This window comes from Polyodon spathula, chromosome 9 (genome assembly GCF_017654505.1).
Source record: "Polyodon spathula isolate WHYD16114869_AA chromosome 9, ASM1765450v1, whole genome shotgun sequence".
NCBI lineage: Eukaryota > Metazoa > Chordata > Actinopteri > Acipenseriformes > Polyodontidae > Polyodon > Polyodon spathula.
The window spans coordinates 23,949,195-23,971,296 of NC_054542.1; the positions used below are offsets into that span (position 1 = coordinate 23,949,195).

Sequence of the window (22,102 nt, forward strand, 5' to 3'; positions counted from 1 at the left end):
CTGACATTTAAGAAACTCGGGTTAAACAGGATGGCTGCCTGATGCATTTTTGAAAAAAAAAAAAAAAAACCTTTCAAAATTTTCTGTGGAACAGTTGAAGTTGCTGATTTTAAACTTGGCATTTGAGAACTAAACACATTTACACAGGTACTACTGGGGCTTGGGAGCCGTAAAACTGCCTGGCAGTTCTAGTTATTATTATTATTATTAATAACTATCCCCCATAATTAACTGTACCATTGAGCAACTAATTCACAATATAATAAAAAAAGTGTTGCAGTTTATCGTTAGCTTTATAGTTTAGATAAGAGGTTTATAAATACAAACATAGAAATAAACCATGCATGAGAAATCAGTCACAGTTAAGTGTTTGTCAATTTCACACAATGTTCACCCCGTGCACGTGAAAGTCTTTGTATATTTACTAGTAGTTCCTGAGTACAATTTTAGTGTTTGTGATTTATAGTAAGTTAACATGTCATGTATGTACAACAGAAATCAGAACTGCTTTGCTGTCCTCCTGCCCAAACTGCATATGACATTTTATTACAGAAAAGACACCCTATTAACTTATACTAGAGTGTTATTGATCTCTTGCACAGTGACATCAGTTGGGGTACCAGTAAATGGATAGATAAGTCGTGCAAAAACAGTATTATTTTTTGTTTTTTAATGAAAATGTGCTGTACATTAAAACCATGCTTATGATAATGCCATTTTAGTTTTTTTTTTTAAAAAAACCCCCCCCCCCCCCCCCGACATTTTGGTTCACTATAGTTTATTAAAATACAGAAGAGGGTTTCCAAAAATTAAGGTGCAGTTACCACAAAACAACAATATTGGTTCTATAAATACATTTCACACAAGATTAGAAAAGTTGAAGCATACTAATGAGGTCAATTTGAAGACATTTGTCAAGAGTGAAGAGAACACAGGAGTCTTGGGTCTGCATTCTTCTGTAGCATCCACACATACTGTACCAAATAACTTGCTTATTTTGCATAGTAATGAAAATTAACAAGAGCTTCTGATTTGGTCTGCAAACTTACTACGTCATTCCTTTGAAGGCAAATAACCACCAACCTTCTAAAGGTGAAGCCCGTTGGGAGCTGCAACAATATCCAGACATTTCTATAATGGTTTGTTGGGAATGAGAAAGTTCAGCTTCGGGAATATCAAACTAAGGAATGGGACCAAGAACGAGTCTAAGTAGTTAACATTCTCCTTTCCTCCTGTGAATCTGGTAGCTAAGCTGCAGACAGATGCATGTGAGCTAACCAGACTATATTATATATACTTAACATTTCAAGCAAAACATTTGAAAGTTGCTACTTTTGTTAGTTAATAGGAAACGTCTACAATATATACAGTATATTTATATTAACGTATACCCACACGATACTGGATTAAGGCCGGATGAGAACAATACTGACATTTTTAACACTTGTTTAGCAATGAAACTAAGTAATGAACTCACAGCACAAAATCTCTGCCAGTCCTGGGGATCACACTAACTTGACTAACTGGATCATCACTGACTAGTATGAGCACTTCACTAAACAACTGTCGGACTTCTCGAAACTCCCTTCATCTGAATGTCACAAGCCACCTGTATCCATGGTCATTAAGACTGGAGGCACATACAAAAAAAAAAAAAAAAACCTTAAACTGACCTGTATAATATACTTCATCTTTTTTACAATCTGATTAAAAAAAAAAAAAATACTGTTCATATGAAACAGTAGAAATAAGACTCTGTAAATTTATATAACTTAATATCTCAATTTCTCAATGGTCTACCACAGTAACTGCTCTCTTGGGAAGCCAGCGATTGAAGCACACTCCACTAGCAGACAAGGGGAGAGGGGGAGTTGTTAACATTGAATGTTATTATTTGTCCATTCGAGACAGAGGGGAGGAGCGCAATGTCAACATCCTCCAATAATCTGGAGCCTTTGCGGTTCTTTTAACACCACGCAGGGGTTTCAGATTCACCAAGTTCCCTTCTATCAGCTCTCCAAGGCATCCAGGACTTTCATGATCTGTTGTTTAATGGCTTTGGTGGCATCACCTGCATTTGGTATCAAGTACCTAGTTTGGAAGGAGAGAGAAAGTTAATAAACAGCGATCCAAAAACATTTCAGTAGATTTGCCATGCATAAAAAAAAAAAAAAATCTTATGACTGTATGCCCTGATTTGCAAACAAAAGATGCATTACCTTTCAACAGCCAGTACCTCCACACCCGAGGAGTTGCTGTTTCCGAATTTGAAAGTGATGAGTTCTGGGTGTTTCTTCTTGGAAGTGATCTTCACCACAGAGTTTAGGGCTTGTCTAGACTGGATGTAGGCAAAACCCTTGCGAGAGGAGATCTCGCGCAGGCAGTACATGTGCGTCCCCGTCACCAGGAGATGGCTGGAGAGGAACAAATAAAGAAATGAAATGTTGTTTGGGAGTTTTATTGTGTTAAAAAGGAAAGGTGTACAGAGCTGTTGTTCTTTATATCAAGCTGGGCGTAATTAATGGGTGTAGTGTACTGTAAATACTACACAAAACAATGCCGTAAAACTTCAAATAATTGCTGGGTCTCAAATAATCGTCCGTCTCCAATATGCGGCGGGTCTGTTGGCAAATATTGTAAATAGATGCTGGGTCTCTGTCATTGACATTGAAGCTGAGGGAGATGAGGAGCTTGAGCGTAATGTACTGCTAATAAGTGCCAGCAATGAAAGTGGCTCTCAGGAGTAATATAATAATAATAATAATAATAATAATAATAATAATAATAATAATAAAAACGTAATTTAAGGTAGGCCTACATGTATGCATATTTGTTTAATGCAGTTATTACGTTTTGATAATTTTAAGGGTGCTGAAATTAGGCCAGATGCAAACCTCTTGGTGTATTTTAAGGTGTTTTGTTGTATTAACAATGTGTATTTTAACGTGTTTTGTTCTATTAACAATGTACAAGTGAGATAAAACAATACATTTTTTTTTTTTTTTATAATGATGCTTTTATTGTTCATTTAAAAAAAAAAAAAAAAAAAAAAAAAACTTAGAAGAAGTTGTATATATATATATATATATATATATATATATATATATATATATATATATATATATATATATATATATATATATATATATATATAGATAGATAGATAGATAGATAGAGAGATAGATAGTTTTACACACACACTAGTGGATAATTATTTTAAGTTATGGGTCTTGGTGTACAGCGTCAAAGCTTCATGGCCAGGGTTCATACTTTTACATCCCAAGATGGTTTTGTTTCATTCCAAGATGGAGCAGGTTCACCTGGTTTTACCCCAGGAGAATCCTGCCAATAAAGCAGGCAATTCCAAGCTAGTACATTTCACACACTCTGATGCACAACAGGTAACGGGCCCTGGAAAGGAATATAGTTTTTCAATCTGTTTACGAAGAAGTCCTACCTGGGGAACATGTGGCCAGTCTCCTTCACCTCATTGCAGGGAAAATGGTGTTTGATATCTGGTTTGTTTATCCAGGTCTGGATATTTACAATCTCCTTCCGATCATCGTCAGACATGGAGGAGCTGTCAATCTCATCTGTAGCACAACAATTACCTTTACTTTTGTTGTACTGCACAACAACACAAGCATTGAGCATAAAGTCCATTATGCATTGCTAACTTACAGATCTAGTTCAAAGATTTCCTGGGGATGAATTCACAAAGCATTTGCATGTATGTAATTTATCTAAAGTTCAAAACTACTTGTGTTTACACTTAATAGTTTCCTTTTCTTAAAAACTGTGCTGGAGCCCATGCTAGTAAATTGGGCCAAGAGCTTTTTTGAAAAATATCAAAACCCACAAGCCCCCTTCATACAAGACTGCCAGTGAGCTGAACAGTTTGGGGGGTAATGTAATACTCACCTGTGTCGTATTCCTCTTCATCCCCGATGCTGAACACTGGTTTTACTCCTCGGTATGGCTTTCCTACTCTGTCACTGCTACTCACATGCCTGGAAATTAACAAAAAATAATATCCAGTTCACAAGACTGACTTGTGAAATGAAAGGCAGTCTGGCCTCCTCATCACCACTTCCACAAATCAGCAGTAACACAGTCTATATCAACGCACTGCATATTACCAGCATCTGCTTCTGTTAAAAAAAAAAAAAAAAGTTATCAAAATGAGGATGTAGCAGGGAGAGATCTGTGCTGACTCTGCTGGCGTGTTCACAGGGCTGCAGGAAGAGGGCGGCAGTCGTCCAACAACCATCTGCGAGTTATGGCAGTGACACGGGGAGGTGGGAAAGTGGGTGTGTGGACTTTCCCCCTCTCTGAATGGCTGAGAGGCGAGTCTTGGGAGATAGTTGGCCCTATAAGATAATGCTCTGCTGTTTCCTCAGGTCTGCCCTTTAAACGCGCCGAGAGTGTGGAAGCGCTGATTGAGGACCGAGAACCAGTCGGGAGAAACCAAAACCGAAACTGAGTGTGTCAGAGCGAGACAGTGAGAGCGGGGAACCCTTGGGCAGACCCCGAAGTATTGTAATGGAGCAGGCTAGTTAGCCGGCAGTGTAGGATGGTGATCCGGGTCGCACAGGTAGCGGCGACTGGGATATAGCTGTCAAGTGCAGCACCTTTTCTTTGTAGTTTTGTTACTGTTTTATTTTTCCCTGTTTCTTTGTGCCTTCTGTTTTGAATTATTGTTTCGAAGCACCTGCAAGGGCGCCGGTATTGTGTACCATCGCTTGGTATGCCTGTGGTTCTGTTTACCATCGTTGGTAAATCAGACCACGGACCCACAGCGCCATCTGCGGGATAAAAGAAAAATAGCAACCTGAAATAAAACAGGGCACCTGTGCAGTGTTGCCAAATTCACCTGTCTGTCTCCTGTGTCAGTGAATTACCCACCACCCTTCCACAGAGGACTATATCAGTAACCTGTGTCCAGTGTTATCTGAAAGCTCATGTACTTTGTCTTTGGCTATTGAAATGTGACACAGTGTGATGTTTCTAGGGACCACAAAAAAGTAGGTACAGGAGGTCAGAGGTCTCATGGTGCCCTTGGAAACACAGACACCCCTTGATCCAGATATCGACGCTGTTCAGTAACAGAAGCTTGCCTTTCGAATATCTGTACTAAACAGGAATGCAACTACAAACAAACAGACATGCCTGGTCTTGGTGAGAGGAATGAAACTGAAGAGAGTCAGTTGAGTTGTCAGCATGTTTAAACTGAAAAATAATCCCCTAAACATACCTGTTGAGCACTGCTGTTTCTTATACAATGTTGGTCTCAAGCATGCAGTTTTTAAAGAAACATATTACAGTAAACAGGTATTGTTTTCAAACATGATATCTGGTACTGCACTATCCATGTTTTCAGACAGTGTTTTACTTCCTTGGTCATTTTCACCTGGGGCTGGTTGTACTAAACAGATCGGAGCCTGGACCCAGGCTCCGATCTTGATCCTATCACGTATTGAGTTGCACTAAAGGGATCAGAGCTGATCCTGAGCTCAGTTTCGGCTCAAAATCTATTTTGATCTTGCTTCAGACCAAGATTAGAGTGGGATCAGTATTCATTGAACATTTTATAAATGGAGAAAATAAATGTTTTTAGTTTTGAACAAAAGAATAAACAAAATTATGTAATTCCTCCATTTAAAACTCAGCTCTGATCCCAATCTGATCCTGCTCTATGGTTGATGGATGAGAATTAAAACGAATGAAACTGTAATATATATTAAAGAGATGTTTAACATACTCCATCATAATACGTAAAGGAAACTTTTTACAACTGCTAAAGTAATCTTTAAATAAGCACACTGTATTAAGATAATTGCTCGACATAACGTTAACTTAATAAACTTTTCAAATATTTGCAGCATTCCACAAATTGTATGAAAACGGACATACTTTAACATTGTCTAAGTAACGGTGCATTTAAAAGTAGCCATAAATATTATATTAAGAAAATATCGCTGTATATAATTTAAAAAACACTCAGTTATGTCTATAATATATCATGGCCTAATACAGTAGACCTGACTGAGTGACGAAGCCTCGTAACTGAATATTATTACACACGTTTTGTGTGTTGGCAAAGTCATACTGACGTTATCATATTATCGATTACAATTAAATCATTGCTTTAAATCCGACCGAACAATGTTTTTTTTTTTTTTTTTAATGTTTTGGTCAATTCCTTTTTTTTTTTTTTTTTTTTTTTTTTTTTACTTAATGAGCGTACCTTCTGTGACAGCCTCGATCTCCCCCTGTCCGCGACATTTTTCTAGTGGCAGCTATCAGCCCTTGATTCAATTTGCTCAAAATGTGTTGATAATTTGCCCTGAACTGATGCTGCAGCTAGCTGTTTGTGTGTTTGGTGGCTAACTTACCGCTGTAAAGAATACAGCATTGTGAGTGTATCAGTCAGCTAATACACACGACCGTAACGGCAACATTTATTATAAACTTTTTAGAAGTTTAAAAAAAAACAAAACAGATATTAACATACTCAATCTGTTTATAGAAGCGTTGGATGTTTAAATTATAAATGTAGTAGTTGCTTCTACTAGGTTCCAATATGGACGAGATTTATGTCGTTTTAAATTAAATGTACTTGACATTATGACATTCAGAATCTTTAAACGCTGCGCCACGAATATTCGCTTCTCATTGGTCAGGTTTCTCTAGTTACAGCATGCGCAGGGCCAGAATCGGATCAGCGGAGCCTGCTCATGGTCCGTTTTGTACAACGCCTTCTCAAGATCCGACTCCAGTGAGCCTGGATCTGACCCGGTTTTTGATCTCGTTAGTACAACCGACCCCTGGAGGAGTGAAACTGTACCCACCCCTTCAACAGCTTCTTTTCTGTCAACCAAGCAAATGCTTCTCTATTGACTGACATGCTTTAAGACAAAAACACGCTTTGCCCTAGAAGACACAGCAAATTATCTAGGAAATGCAAGTGTGTAACAGATTCCCTGTGAATAAGGCCTAGAAAATTGAACTTTCGTTTTACTTAGTGCAGTACCAGAGATCATGTTTTAAAACCTGCATTTACCTTAACACCAGTGTTTCTTTAAAAACTTCACATCTGAAGAAGCGGTAGCAAAATGCTAAAAACAGGTACAATTTATGGAACGACTTTGGTAGCTACAATCACTCTAAGCATAAAGTGGTTCTCCACACAGACAAATGACACTGGTAAAACACACGTTCCTAGCTAGAGACGGTAACAGCAGTACAGTAGTGAAGAATCTTGCTACAACAACTGCTAATAGACAACAGCTCTATCCCCAAGATGTAGTTGCTTACTTAGAGAAGTCAGTAAATATTTAAATGCACAGCAGCCGATGCCAAGCTTTTGTTAGTGAGTGAGGAGCCTGAAGGAAACAGCAGTGACATTCAAGACATGGAGACCCAATTGTATTTAATATCTGGATTTACCAGGACTGCGCTTTGTATAATAAATGTTGTTAAGTTCCAAGTGAAAACCTTTTAAGTATTTGGGCTGCTTGATCTTCCAGGCTTGCGATTGTCACTGCTGTGTTTGTCACAGGCAGTAATGCCAGGGGCTCATGCTTGTGAAGACAGACGCTTTAAGATGTGGAGGTTCTCGTGTTTTCTTACCTATCCGGAACCACATTTTCTGGCCAAGGTAGATTGAAAGATATTCTATTGTGAATTAAAATGTTAGAAAAGATTATTAATAAATTGAAAATAAATCACTCTCACTTTCAGAGTGCCAGACTGACACATTTCTTAACACAGAAGGGACTTTACAATGGCCATTTGGTTTTGGATTTAGGCAGGGTTGTTTTTTGTTTAGGTTTTTTTTTGTTGCTAAATTTGCAAATTCACAATTGTTTGTAAAAAATGAAATCAGTCTGACTCTTGGGGTGTGAGATATTAAAAAAAAAAAAAAAAAAAAAAAAAATCACAGAATTCAGCTAAAGAAATGTACCTCCAATGAAAAATAATAGCCAGATGAATTTAATTAATCCTTTTATGCCAGTATACAAAAGTAACTTTAAAAAAAGCATGATTCCTAGGTTTAAACTAGACTACATTTCTTCAATTTTTCACTGATTTTACGAGCATTTAAAATGCACTTTTTTTTTTTTTTATTTATTACAGAATAATTTACCATTTTATGCTCTTGTCTTGTATCAGTAAATCACAACATTACCCATGCTGGAAAATAATGCTAACTCTGCAATGAAGAGCTGAAATGTAAAAGTGTAAAGTTCGGTCCAGGAGAGGCTGCATTACCTTTCGACCGGGGCAGACGTGTTCTCAATGAAGCTGATCACCTTCTCCTTTACGTTCACTGACCTGGACTTCAGGGCAAACGTCATTTTGTTGACCAGGGACTTCACTCCCTTCCCATCGCCCGAGCCATTCAGGACCTCACCCTACATTTAGAAGATGCAGCAGAGACAGACAGGGATCCTAATTTAGGGGCATAGGGATTGGGCATTCAAAATGACAGGTAGCAATTCTAAGAATTTTCTATCGAGGTTCAGAAAGAAAATTCATGAAAACAAATGGAGAGAGATATTTAAATAGGATAGGTGCTGACTGGCATTTAAAACAGGATTTGTAAATGAAAACTCTTTGTATTGTTTATATTCAGTACCAGTCAGAGGCAATTAGAAGGCTGCACATTAATCATATTATGTAGCTAAGGCACAAATTCAATCAACTTCACAGCTTTTTGAAATGGAAAATCTAAAACCTGAACTCCCTCCTAGTGAGCAAGCAGAGAATTAAAAAAAAAAATTAGTATACAGCTTGAAGGGCATAATCTAGTTCAGTGCTGCGCAAAGTGGAGGGCGAGTAGAATCAGTAAGGGGGGCGCGACTATGACTGTAGGGGTAGTTCTGTAAAAATAAAGATAAGAATAGAACAGTTTAAATAAAACACATAAATGACAGATAATTATTCCAAGTTCTTACCTTTCAAATAAGCCATTGACGATTACTCTAGGACTTGTACAACTGCAGAAATTATGTTTGAGGTGGCAAGTGAGAGTGAAACTGCAGTGAACAGAGCCGAAATGTTTTACAGCTGTTTTTCCCCGGATTTAATGTAAATTGCATATTTGTTCATACACTTAACCAAGAAAAGATAGTCCAGATTTCGCTAAATACATAAATGTTAACAACACATTCTTCAAAGTTTTGAAACTTGTACTTTTTTGGGGGGCATTGTATGCAGAGGAGGCCGGGAAGTGGAGAGACTGGCTCTCGGAGTGCATGGGTAGCTGTACAACATACAATGCCAAATCAAGCGTGTCAGTGGGTGGGGGCTTATTTGCATGTTAGCTTCAGGTTTAGCTGGCAAAATACATTTTTTGATTGTTTGTGAAAAACCCAGATTATTTTTTTCTGATTTAATTGCTCAACAATAATGTTTTTCAGATTTATGTTCAGTCTAAAGTTTGAATTGGCGAATTGGCAAAACATATATATATATATATATATATATATATATATATATATATATATATATATATATATATATATATATATATATATAGACTGATTTTAAATGTTGAATTTGTGATACGCGTTTTCAACATTTATCAATTATATCTGAAAGTACAAATTTCAAAATTTCTAAAAATTTCTGTATTTAGCGAGATCTGCACTTTTTGTGGTTAAATGTAGGAAAAAAATATGCGATTTACATTAAATCCGGAAAAAAACACCTGGTAAAATATAAAAAGTATCATTTTAAAGTTTTAATATTTGTGTCACTGGGGTGGGGCACAACAAAATAGATGCTAAAAAAGGAGGCAGCATTTAAAAAGTTTGCACACCACTGATCTACTTCATTAACAACACAAAGAAGCTGTTAAACACAGATAAGCATTTGCATAAAGATCCTCTGCAAGAACCAAGAACTCCAACACTTTTCACAAGATGCCAAGACATTACTGAGGTGAGCCACCAGGTGGTGCCAAACTTCATCATAAACTACTATCCAACACATACTTGTGTTGCAGGAGAGTATATAATGCCTCTTTTCTACTGTACAACCGAGCCCTCACGGTGCGGTTAAGGAGAGCCTGGGTTGTTTTTCCAACTTCCAAGTTGTGCTACTAACGTCACACGCAACGAAAGACAGTTGTTATTTATTAACTCAGTTTGCTAAAAGATGCGTAAACAAACAAGGCTGTGCTCTTCTCTCATCACACTCGCTGCCCGGCATGTCATTTGTTGTTTGTCTTTGTAGAGTGCACTGACTGACGCAACATAATGACAAAAATCCTGAACCCCGCCCCTGGCTCGGCTTGGCTTGCAGCTGGATTCAGATGACTTGCGAGGCCAGAGTTTCACAGTTTGGCTCTCGCTCAGCTTGACAAATAGCCAGCGGAGAAGCACCCATACCTGTACCATACCGAGCCCTCACGGGCCAGATGTGCCAGTGGAGAAGGAGAAGGTTTTATTGCTTTGGTACTGCAGTTCAGTTGTTAGACTCCCCTGACATGCATACTCACGTCAGCAGGTGAGCTGATGCTGCCTCTCGATCCTGAAGTGCTCACAATCCAGTGGACGTAGACATTGTCAGGACCCTCAACATTAATGTCTGCCAAGTGTTGCTGAAGTGCTGCAAAACAAGGCAAATCGTACAGAATGTATACACTCTAATGTACAAGCTAAAGTAACCTTAATGATGAGTTAACTGACACAAACAAGGAGTGGCGATGTCCCACATCAACAGACTCTGTTGTGCGTTATTGTTAAAACAAACAGCATTATACAGATAATAGTTTCAAACTGTTTTTGAGTGAATACTCTAAACAAGTGCTCTTCAACTGCAGACACTGTGGCCTTTTAATGGCACTGGTATTGGTTAACTGATTAGCTTTCATTCAGCCCATTTCATTTGAAATCATACTGCTCCTCTTCATGCAGCCATCACATCTTTTATATATTTAGATTAATAAAACACAACAAAGAATGTTTTAATTCCAGCATTCTTTTCATACACAGATCATTTTTACCACCATTTTTTATAAAGTGTCATAAAATTGTGGTGAAAATATTACATGCTGGGTAGTAAACATATCAGATATGCTAACTAGACAAATCAAAAAGGGTCACTTAGTCAATGTTAGCTATCAAGCCTCCAAACTAACAAGCAAGGAAAAAAGAACTTACCCATAAACCCCCCCTTTGCAATACTGACATACTCCTTGTTTTTCTGCAATGAAAATTGAAAACATGACAAATGAGCATTTCCTGAAAAGCACACTTATGTCAGTTTCTAGTTTGTAAGATTACATTTATAAACATACACACAAGGTTAGTCTGATGTCCTTTCTAGCTTATTAACCCACAATAAAAAAGCACTGTAGATAAGACACTTCACAAAAATGTACTTACTCTGCGTGTTACAGAGCTTGAAGGGCAGACGGAAAGTGCACTGTGCCTGTTTGGCTGTCTGCAGATTACCAAGCAATTCAAGGTCTAAGCACTTTCAATATATTGATTTCACATTTTGAAAATGTTACCAGAGAATTTTCTTACTGTTAAGGAGGTGTCAGTTATTTAAGAACTGGAGTAAACACAGAAAATATTCTTTACAAATGGGATTACAAAGCCAGCTTCTGCTGCCTTAACTGACCATTGTCTTGTGTTGCAGTGGAAGCAAGATCAGACCCCTCCTGGACTCCAAGTCCCCTTTCTATGAGCAGCAGCTGTATTTACCAGTTTGACACTGTTAATAGGGTACAGGGCTACCATGGGCAGCAAGTATCCAAGGTTAGAATTGTGTGGGACCTACCACTTCCAATTTGGTTCTTCAGGACAGCATATATAGTGGATCTTCAGTAATTGCATTTAGAACACCTGCCTACCAGGTGTCTACTGTCAGCCCCCACGTCAAAGCCCTCTTGTCTTGTCTATCTCTACTCAACTGCATCAATTGCATGCAGGTTTTCTATACTACACATGACATGGATGTCATCTTCATAACAAATTAAATATTGAAGCGAGAGACAGTCCATTTACACAAAATAGTGTCAGCATACAGCAGACGTTCCTGTTTTTTTTTTTTTTTATCTGAATGAGCATGAGCATGGTTAGAGGATATTTCTATAGCTGTAGCACAAACAGAATTGGTGGTCACGGTCGGTAGTTTTTTCAGACTAGGTGTGAAATTGAAACCTTGCACACCACAAGCAAGTGTCTTAATCACTACATAAACAAAACTTGTTTAAATAGGGGTAAGAATTGTGCCAGGGCAACATAAAACAGTGTATGTTACACTAGCTCTCCCTGCCTGTCTCCCTGCCGGTCTGCCTGCCCTACCTGCAGGAAGTGAGCCAGCACCATGTTCATGTACATGTCCTCCTCCTCCCGACCGCTGCCCATAAAGCACAGGTGCTCCCCGCTGGCGATGGAGCCAGACTCCAGGGACTGCTTCTGGGCCTCCAGCAGAGACTTCACAGACAGGGCAAACTCAGCAGGGTTCTGCAGCATCTACAACACAAACACCATCCAATTCATTACCAGTCACAGCCACGACCAGTACAGGAGACTGCACTGTCAACACTGTCGCATTTTATAAGAAGCTAAGTGGACAAATGTTTCAGTGTACTGAAGATGGCACTAGCTTGAAAACATTTGTCTACTTGACATAGGCTGTTACTCAAATGCTGATTGTAGCCTTTTGTAGCTATGAATGAACACCAGCCGCAGCAATGCAGAGCCAGAATAACAGAAAAATAAAACAAGATGAACAACAAGATATTTTAGGTTCAAATTTGTATCTGTCAAATTGTAGTACCAGTAAACATCCTGTTTTTGTGGTTTGTGAAGAAGCTTTTATGAATCATATCAGCACTGTATTCGTCCTTTAACAACTAATTCCAACAATAAGAAGGTTCACATTAAGATAAGAGGTATTACCGTATTTTTGAAAGTTCCAGTCTTGAATTAAATCCTATTTTTTTTAAATTACAAAGTCACCTGTACATTTGACAAAACTAGACTCCTGTATTCTGGTTTGTGTCTGCAGATTACCAAGTTATTTAAGGTCTAGCACAATTTAAAAACAATAACACCCATTCAAAGAAATGTCAGTTGAACAACTGGAGTAATGACTGAAGATATTCCATTCAATGAGGATTACAAAGCCATCTTCAACTGTCTTAGCTGGCCAAGACAGTGTTTCATGTTACAGAGAAAGCAGGACCAGCCTGCTGGTGCTCTTTGTATATAGTATCAACCCCACTTTGAGCAGCAGCTGTACTTACCAGGTCTGAGTCCAGGTGGAAAGCTGTGGAGAGGTGTCCTGCATTGTACTGCTCAGCAGGCCGGCAATCCACCACAAAGAACCGCACACCATCCTGCAGAGGAAATCAACAGACTGTTCAATACAAGCCACCATTATGACCGAGCACAGGTCTAACAAGTCTGTTGGTGTCATACATCACCATCAATCAGAGCTATCAGCAGCATGAAAAAGCAGATCACCATGACCTACATACTGAACACTGTAAGTACAAAATGGAAGTGTGATATATGTACAGGTTTCTCTGTATACCACGAGATACCATTTAATTGTTCTTATTTAACCTTCTATTACAAAATATAGGGGTATATGTTATTGTGCAAGATTCAAGCTGATTTTTCACCACTTTCACCAGTAAGCCCACTTTCAGCAAAGCTTTCCGTGAAGTGGATACCAGTTTGTCTCATAAGACACTATTGTATTTTTCAGTGCTTGTTTTTAGATTATTTTTGTATTTTCAAGTTTTATGTAAATAGTTTATTTTCGGGGCTTTCGTTTTTTTATATACTGTATGAAATTAGTGTTTTCGGTTACTTTCCAAAATGCTTCAGTGATTTTTTTTTTTTCTGTCAAAATATGTATCTTAACTCGACAGTACTTGCACACTAAGTTGTACCTTCTTTTCTTTGCTGTCTTCCATAACAAAATCTCTATGGTCACGGGCACACTCTCCTGGGGTTTTTGCATGTAGGCATTTTTTTACATTCTGTTTTAAATCCTCTATCTTAACTGTAATACATCTTTAAATCCCGCTAACAAGCCCCCATTCCTGATTGTAATCTCATTTTAAATCTTGCAAGTGGAGTCTCCAATAGAAATGTAGGAATGTGCTGTCACTCAGTAGTTGGGGCGGGTTTAAAGTATTCAGAACGAATCAATGATAGATACAAAAGTCAGGAAGGTGGGACATTGCCCAGCAGCACTGGGAAATGTATTTATAATTATTTTTGTATGTTTTATTTTTTAAAGGGAAAAGGGAAAGTCAATGTGAATTGATTAACCATTTCCACCGTTTTTCCAGTGTTTTCCGGTGTTCATTGGCTATCCACCGATTTCATTTTTTTTTTTGTATCGGGGTGTTTTATCGGTTAAAACCGAAAATCAAGCCCTACCTGTACTCTGCTAAAAAAAAGTGAGTTGCACTTGAATGACACAACACATCTCTTCAGTGTCTGTTGGACTCTTAACTGTGAAGAAGCGACAGACTGTCTGGACTCACCCCCTGCGGCTGGTTTGCCTGCAGGATCTCTGGTACAGAGACAGGCAGGCAGAGAGCTTGGCTTAGATCCATCTCCTCATCTTTCAGCGCCACCAGACTGCTGCCAAACAGGTTCTGATTATCCTGCAGAGATCAAGGTAATAAGGGAAGGAAAAATTAACATTAAGGGAGTTCAAGAAAAGAAAATAATAAATGCTAACTTACTTTAAACGACATTCAGGGCAAATAATATGAATCTTGGATTACTGTAGCACTGGTTTAACTGTGGGGTTTGTACCTTTCTCAAAGACAGTGGTGTCTTGCTGTAGTAATACTGAGCCAGGGAGAAGAGATCCTCCATGTCTTCAACCTCCAGATGAGCTGGTGAGGTTTCCAGCATCTCTGAAGCACAGGAAATATGCACATCAGCATAATTTCCATTGATCAATACAGCAGAGCTAACTAGCTCTCACAATGCAGCCAGAATGCTTTTTTGCTTAATCTCTGAACAGTCTCAATGTTGGATCTCTATTCACTTTCATTAAAAACTGGGGAGAGGGAATATGTTATTTAGATCATTAAAACATACTCCCTATGTTATTACATGACTAAAACATGTGTTTCGTGAGTTGGATAAAGGATCAGACTTACGTACGAGTTCCATTTTACGATCTCCTTCTTGTGACAGAATATTATCTCTGAAGGGAAAAATACAAAAGACCAAGTTAGCAAAAATAATTTAAAAACAGAACAAACATGTTGCAATATTGTAATGGACCTTTAAAACAGCACAAAATGTAATTTTGAGGACAATGCAAATTTTCAACCACAAGTGGAATAAAAACTTGATTTTGCAAAACTAGCAAGCAGTCTTTTCATTTTCATTTAAATTAGGAGGCTAGAAGCAGAAGGCAGGGGGTATGGGGGTCCTCTCCCAGTGCAGGGGGAGGGGGGTATGGGGCAACAACAACCCCGCCCCCCTCCATGGAAAACAAATTTCAGGGTTTTGCAGAGGTCTAAAACTGCATATCCTGTGTCTTAAAAGGGTATTTAAGGACATTTTTATTTTACTGTGTTACATGTTCCCATGTGTTGCTACAATTGTTTACGTAAGGTGTGTGTGTTGTTTTATATATATATATATATATATATATATATATATATATATATATATATATATATATATATATATATATATATATAGATAGATAGATAGATAGATAGATATTTTTTTTTTTTTTTTTTTTTTTTTTTTTACATTTTGACCACTTTTTTTAAATTGTTCACAATAGCTTCAAATGTACCTGCATGGACAGAGTAAATTTGAATACAGAAAAGGTAAGCTACAAGCTGTGTTTTGTTTTCTATTTTTTCATGTATTCCAAACACAAGACCAATTTTAAGTTTCTAAAAATATTCATACAAACCAGTCCTTACATTTATTTTCAGTGTTCCAAGATTCTGAGTATACATACTTTCCCATGTCGTCGTTTCTCAGTAACTACCGAGAATGTACAAGTGCATTAATAAATAAAGTTTTCAGAAGTTCATTTCTGTTGCATTTTCTGTAAACATAAATGCGATTTCTACAGTAATTTTGTATTTTTTTTTCTTTTGTTTAATATTATTTCAATTCTACTTGCTTGATTAAAATAAATACAAATAACAATAAATAATATATTGGCATTTACATAAACAACGTAGCTTGAAAGTAAGTCCAGTATATAAATATCAAGTAATAGGTGTATGAAATGGAAAAACATGGAAATTTCTTCTCAAATGGAAAAGAGTAATGTTGAAACGGAAAATCACTTTTGTCTTCAAATTACACTTATATACACAAATGCTTTTAGATATTTCTTATTCTTTTTATTAATACAGATTAGCACAAACCGACATACCACTTCCATGGGAGATTAGCATAGCTACTATAGGAAATCTGCAGAAGATTCCCTTTTTGGCTGGTGGGGGCAGTCTGCTACAAAACACTGCAATACGTGGCTTACTAGCTTTAAATTTGTATTACATTAAAGTACGACTACTTACTGTAGAAATCACATTAATGTTTATGTAGGACCCTGGAAAGGGGGTAAAAAAGTTATTAGATTATATACACTCTGTTTAAGACTTTCAATGTAATACTGTTGTAGCTCAATTTTGCCAGAACGTATTGCCTCGAGAGGCACTCAGATCGAAGAGCCAACTATACAGCTGGTGAGTGCGTAGGAAAGTTTCAAAGTGAAAGCAAATGCAAAGTTAACCCATTCATTAATGCCTACATTGTTTATACTGTGTATGTGTTTGCACCATGCCTTCAGCACCCTAAAGGCCTGGACACACCAGCGTTTCTCCTCGCTTTTTCTGATGCACAGTAGAGAGTGCCACAGCAGCCTGTCTAAACCCAAGCAACAATTCCCTTTCCAGGCTAAAAATGTATTTTACAGCATTACATTTAGCGCAAAAATACCCCCCCCCCCCACCTAATATACAAAGAAAATATGGCTGTGTTTTGGGAAGACATGTGAAAGAGTGACATCAACAGAAGAGAAGGATGAAGAAGAGATTCGTACTGTACATAAGTTTGAACATACATTTCCATTTCACTTGAACTTCTTAAAAAGGGAATTTAGTACATCATCTTTAGTACCGTCCCTATTTAAACACAGATAGATAATCACAGTACGTGTGTATGCATATTTGTACGTGCGTGTTTGTTTGTGTGTGTGGGTGGGTGTACTTTTTATCTGTATATACATGCTGTGTGTAAACAGTCAATAATATTACTAGACCAGTTTTATAGCAACTGATTATGCAGCAAAATATCTGACCAGTACATCTTGTTGCTCACATACCGATATTTTTTGTTTAATAAAGACAAATCAGCAAAACAAAGCACATAAAAATAAAATAATTAAGTCATATTAATTGTGCAATACAAATATTGTTTCCTGAATTATATGCTAGGTTTCAGATCGATCAAAGTCAACGCCTGAGGCATTTTACAATGCTGTAACATATACTCACTATTTGTTTTAAAAAAAAAAAAAAAAAAAAAAGTTATATAATTTCTTAACTCTGCTGTACAGTTACTGACTTGGGTATATGATTGTACAGCTCAGCCTTCATCACCAACATCACTTGTAAGCTCGAAACTGATTGGCCCACTGCGTTTCACAGTGTCCATGGAAACTAAATGCTCTCAGAGAAGGAAAGTTTTACTAGACTTACATAAGAAATGAACTGTGGAAATTGCCGCTATTTTACTGGAAGAAAATAAACACTTTCAATACTATTCACTGGAACATATGAGCACTGTAAAAACTTTTTTTTTTCTTTTTGCAATAACTATTTTAGCAAAGCAGATGTTAATTTAGCCAGCCGCCGGCTGGAAATGAGAAGGCCGAGTAAGAAACAAGTTCCGAGAAATTTTGAAATAGAGCATAAAGCCTGATGGTTATTAAACACACCAACTGCTGGTTAAGTTTCACTTTTATAAAACACTTAGCAAATCTACCAGTAACTTGCCCAAGCAAACTAAGAATACAAATGATTTTATCTAGGTAAAAATGGCCTTACTTAAATATTATATATTAAAGGTCATCATTTGAAACAACAACAACCACCTTTTTCCTACACAGTCTCCAATTCCAAACAGAGATGAAAACATCATTATTTTAAAATGCTGACACTAAATGTATCACAATATACAGCAAGGCAAGTTACACTCCACAGCTCAGCCTCTGATTAATCATTTGGCAAGGAGTGCAGTCAGGTGCATTATGGGCTAATTTCAAAATATGGGCTTGCATACCGGTACTAGTGTGAAACCAAGTACCTGGGTGATAACCGGGTTGTCCCAGGTCGCAGCGACCCACCTCAGGTCAACACGCTTTGACCCGGGTTGAGCAAAACAAATTGTATGACGGCCGCTCGTAAGCCAACGCAATAACAAACTGCCACACCTGCGTGAAGGTTTCACTTCTGCAAGGAACATTTCTGTTCAAACTGCTTAGCCAAATTTCGTTGACTGAGACCAACCACGAGCCAGATTGCAGCAGGGATTTTGAAACATTTTCTCTAATCAACATTTGGGCAGCCGGCTCAATCCAGAGAAGCTTGGATGGAAGAGTCTAACAAGCTGCTTCCAGGGCATTGATACTCGCATTGTTTACTTGTGTCTGTCACCCAGGTCATCCCTGCTTTATCAAAAGCAGTGTGAAATCGCGTAGCCCAAGGGTTTTCAACCGGGTGTACGTCTAAGTGTCATAGGGGGTACGTAGAGTGACACAGAAATGCACAAATAAAATGAAAGTAAGAGAAATTAATGATCTTGAATATTTTTGTAACAGTATTATATAGTATCTAAACCACGGTGTATTCTTATTTAATCTTTGTTTAGCAGCTCAAAGTGAACCACTAATGGGGGGGGGGGGACCAGAATATAGCACATCCACATTTTCCACCTGTACCGCAAGAGTGATTTCGATTGTGTCGATTTTCACTCTGATATACAGGTGAAGCAGGCATCTGTGCTGCTCATGATCTTTGCTGTTTTCAACATGTTATATAAGAAAAGCACAGTGTTTCTGAATTTTTTTTAGAAGTATAAATGCTCTGGTAAATATAAACTGTCATCACAATACTCATATTCGACAGGTTTTGTTTATTGCCACAGCTGCATTTTATTAACAGCATTAGCAGCTGGTTGAATATGTTTTCGGTGTTTCACACATTTCTTACTTGCAAAAGAAAAACAAAGGAAAACACAATAGTCAGAAAGTGCAAAGTGATAGAAATTTATACAGAGTCCCTTTGCTAGTAATTAGAGTTTTATCTTGAGGTTAATGTTTCTGATATTGTAAACATTTGAAATGGCAATTTAAAATTATCCTGAGGTGGAAAGTAAATAGCAACATGACAAACATTTACAGTCTGTATTATTTTTTATTATTTGTAATGACTATGAATAATTATTTAATGACTTTGCCCACAGAAAGCGAATAAAAGTGTTTCCAAAGATTCCTAAATACTGCCATTTAATCATTTGAAGACATGTAATTAAGTTTTAAGAACGAAGCCTAATGTTTGGTTTTCTGTCTCAGCAATTTGTTAGTCCCAGACTGTTCTGAAAAATTATATATTAAATAAACGGTTGAAAAAATAAATGTGCTAACCAGATTATTCTGCCTTTCATTGCAACAGTGGTACCATTCAGTGAGCAGAAATTGTAAACGGTACTTCAGCTGAAATCTTAGTTTCAAAAAAAAGGTTGAAAACCCCTGGCGTAGACGACCAGCATGACACCGGGGCCTGACCGGGTACAGCATGCTAGTGTGAAAGGGGTTTATGATAGAGAACATGAAAAATGAAATTTTACTGTAATACTAAAATATAAATTATATATATATATACAGAGTGTATATATATATATATATATATATATATATATATATATATATATAGATAGATAGATAGATTAGTATGAGATCCATAACACTGGTGTATATAGATGGGAGTCTTGCTCCACTGGGTACCTACTTTGCATTGACAAGCATGATGAGCATTAAGAAGAAGATGAGGAACGGATCGGCCTGCTGTAAATACACGTCCCACATGGCCTGGGTCACCTCCGGCAAACACTGCCCTGCAAACATGCTTCCCAGCTGGGGAAGAAACAAGAGTCAGGAGGCATCGGGACAACAGCCACACCTGTCGGCTCACTAATGATAAAAAGCAAGCATAAGATGGTCCCTATGAAGCCTATTCTGGAAGGATGCTACATAAATGAAACTGGTATGATATGGTATGGTAAAACCACACATGCTGGTTAGCCTGGAAGACGGTTAACACCCCCACGAATTTACCAGGAATTATTGACCGGTCAGATCATTTATAGGGCCTGACTTAAAATTGAGCTGACTAATTAATCAAGTATTACTGATGGATGTGTGTGTGTGTGTAGGAAGCAATTAGTACTTTCTAAACATGCTTCTGTAAAACACAATGTGTTTTATATATTTCAGACACTAGTTAACACTAATAAACCTAGCGGCATGGTTATTTTTTCATTATTTCTGATAGCTACTACATATTCTATTGTTTGATACATCAGGCAACAAAACAAACACAGTAATGTATGCTCTGGATTTTGAAGAGAGGGGGAGAATATGAGATCACAGACAGATCTGAGAGCCAAAGAGAAAAACAGGCTAGATGTTTGTCTCAGGTACCCAGTTCATGGCGTAGGAGTCAGGGGTGATCTTCTTGGTGTCCAGGAAGGAACAGAGCTCAGGCTCGTGGTACTGCAGCAGCAGCCGGAACAGGTGAAATGGACGACCATTTGAAACGCAGTCCCTGTCAGAAATAACAATTCTACTCAACATCACAAGAGTAGTAATGTAACTTTAGTCAAATTTAGAAATGCCTTAGTTACATGTTCTCATTACACTATAGCCTGTTATAAATAACTGTTAAGGACTCTTCCCAGGTTGCAGACAGAACTGGTAAATATAACATATCTTAAATCTAGAGCTAATTGTAAAAACAAGCATTCTCTAGATACTGTATATGCAAAACCCAAAAAGGTATATGAGGGCAGATGGACTATACCAGTCACCAGGACAAGAATCCCCAGTGGGGTATAACAAACAAAGGAAAGTCCTGATTTTCCATCTACAAAAAGCCAGGGTATAGTGTACAGTGTCCAGCATACCTGGGAATGTATTTATTCATGATGGCGTAGAAGCAGTTGTACAGGTCACTGCGGGGCAGCTGCAGACTCAGCAGTGGCTTCAGGAGCTCTGGCCAGTTGAGGTTCTGTTTAAAGGTGATGTTCCGGGACTTACAGTAAAACGTTATGACCGACTCCACATCCACCAGCAGAGCAGGCTTCTCCTCCTCTGGCACCTGCTGCAGGTCTGAACAGTGAGGAAGCGTTAATGACCACTCTGCGCACAGAACAATACACAGCCCAGAAACTTTTGCTTCTGATTTATTTATTTTTTTTACAATCTGTTGAGGCAGGTGTTTGATACATCAATCAATCAACCAATAAAAATAAAACATATCGCGCGCTTTCCCCCGGGTTTCGCCACAAAGTATTTTACATGTGTATAAAAAACATATATCGTTTATTTTTATGTAAATACTTACAAGAATTTTTTTATATATATATATATATATTATATATATATATATATATATATATAATAGATATAATATATATATATTTATAAAAAAAAACACTAAATAAATAAATAAAATAAGATAAGAATACAGAAGCGAGAGGCTATCACTTTAAAAACTTGAATAAGCCAAGATATACAAATGTGTTTTTAAACAAGATTTAAAAGCATCGGCAGAAGGAGCTTCCTTTATAGTACTAGGCAAATCGTTCCATAATTTCGGTGCAATGTAGCTGAAGCATCTACCACCTGAGTTTTGGTTCTGAATACTTGGTATGGAAAGTATCCTGGCATCCTGTGATCGAAGTGGAACGTATGGTTTTAAAAGATCCTTTAAAATAGGGTGCAGCTAAATACATGACTTAACACCTTGCCAATTTGACTTTCAATGGTGCAGAGAGATTACCATTGG

At 37.6% G+C, this 22,102-nt stretch overlaps 1 protein-coding gene across 2 annotated transcripts in view; it reads right to left on the reverse strand.

Annotated features, from left to right (window-relative positions):
- Nucleotides 1-587: 587 nt before the first annotated feature.
- The window catches only part of LOC121320529 (TBC1 domain family member 23-like), a 33,918-nt gene continuing 12,403 nt past the window's right edge, over nt 588-22,102 (reverse strand). The window contains exons 4-19 of one of the 2 annotated variants that reach the window (XM_041258928.1): nt 21,219-21,423; nt 20,737-20,860; nt 20,045-20,169; nt 15,158-15,204; nt 14,805-14,908; nt 14,528-14,650; nt 13,271-13,363; nt 12,324-12,494; nt 11,172-11,214; nt 10,508-10,617; nt 8,275-8,417; nt 7,633-7,677; nt 3,922-4,010; nt 3,458-3,593; nt 2,220-2,414; nt 588-2,091 (exon numbers count right to left, since the gene is read on the reverse strand). In XM_041258928.1, coding sequence (XP_041114862.1) covers nt 2,010-2,091; nt 2,220-2,414; nt 3,458-3,593; nt 3,922-4,010; nt 7,633-7,677; nt 8,275-8,417; nt 10,508-10,617; nt 11,172-11,214; nt 12,324-12,494; nt 13,271-13,363; nt 14,528-14,650; nt 14,805-14,908; nt 15,158-15,204; nt 20,045-20,169; nt 20,737-20,860; nt 21,219-21,423 — 1,835 coding nt within the window. In that variant the 3' untranslated portion in view covers nt 588-2,009. The remainder of the gene's footprint in view (nt 2,092-2,219; nt 2,415-3,457; nt 3,594-3,921; nt 4,011-7,632; nt 7,678-8,274; nt 8,418-10,507; nt 10,618-11,171; nt 11,215-12,323; nt 12,495-13,270; nt 13,364-14,527; nt 14,651-14,804; nt 14,909-15,157; nt 15,205-20,044; nt 20,170-20,736; nt 20,861-21,218; nt 21,424-22,102) is intronic. The other variant, XM_041258929.1, reaches the window with a different exon arrangement.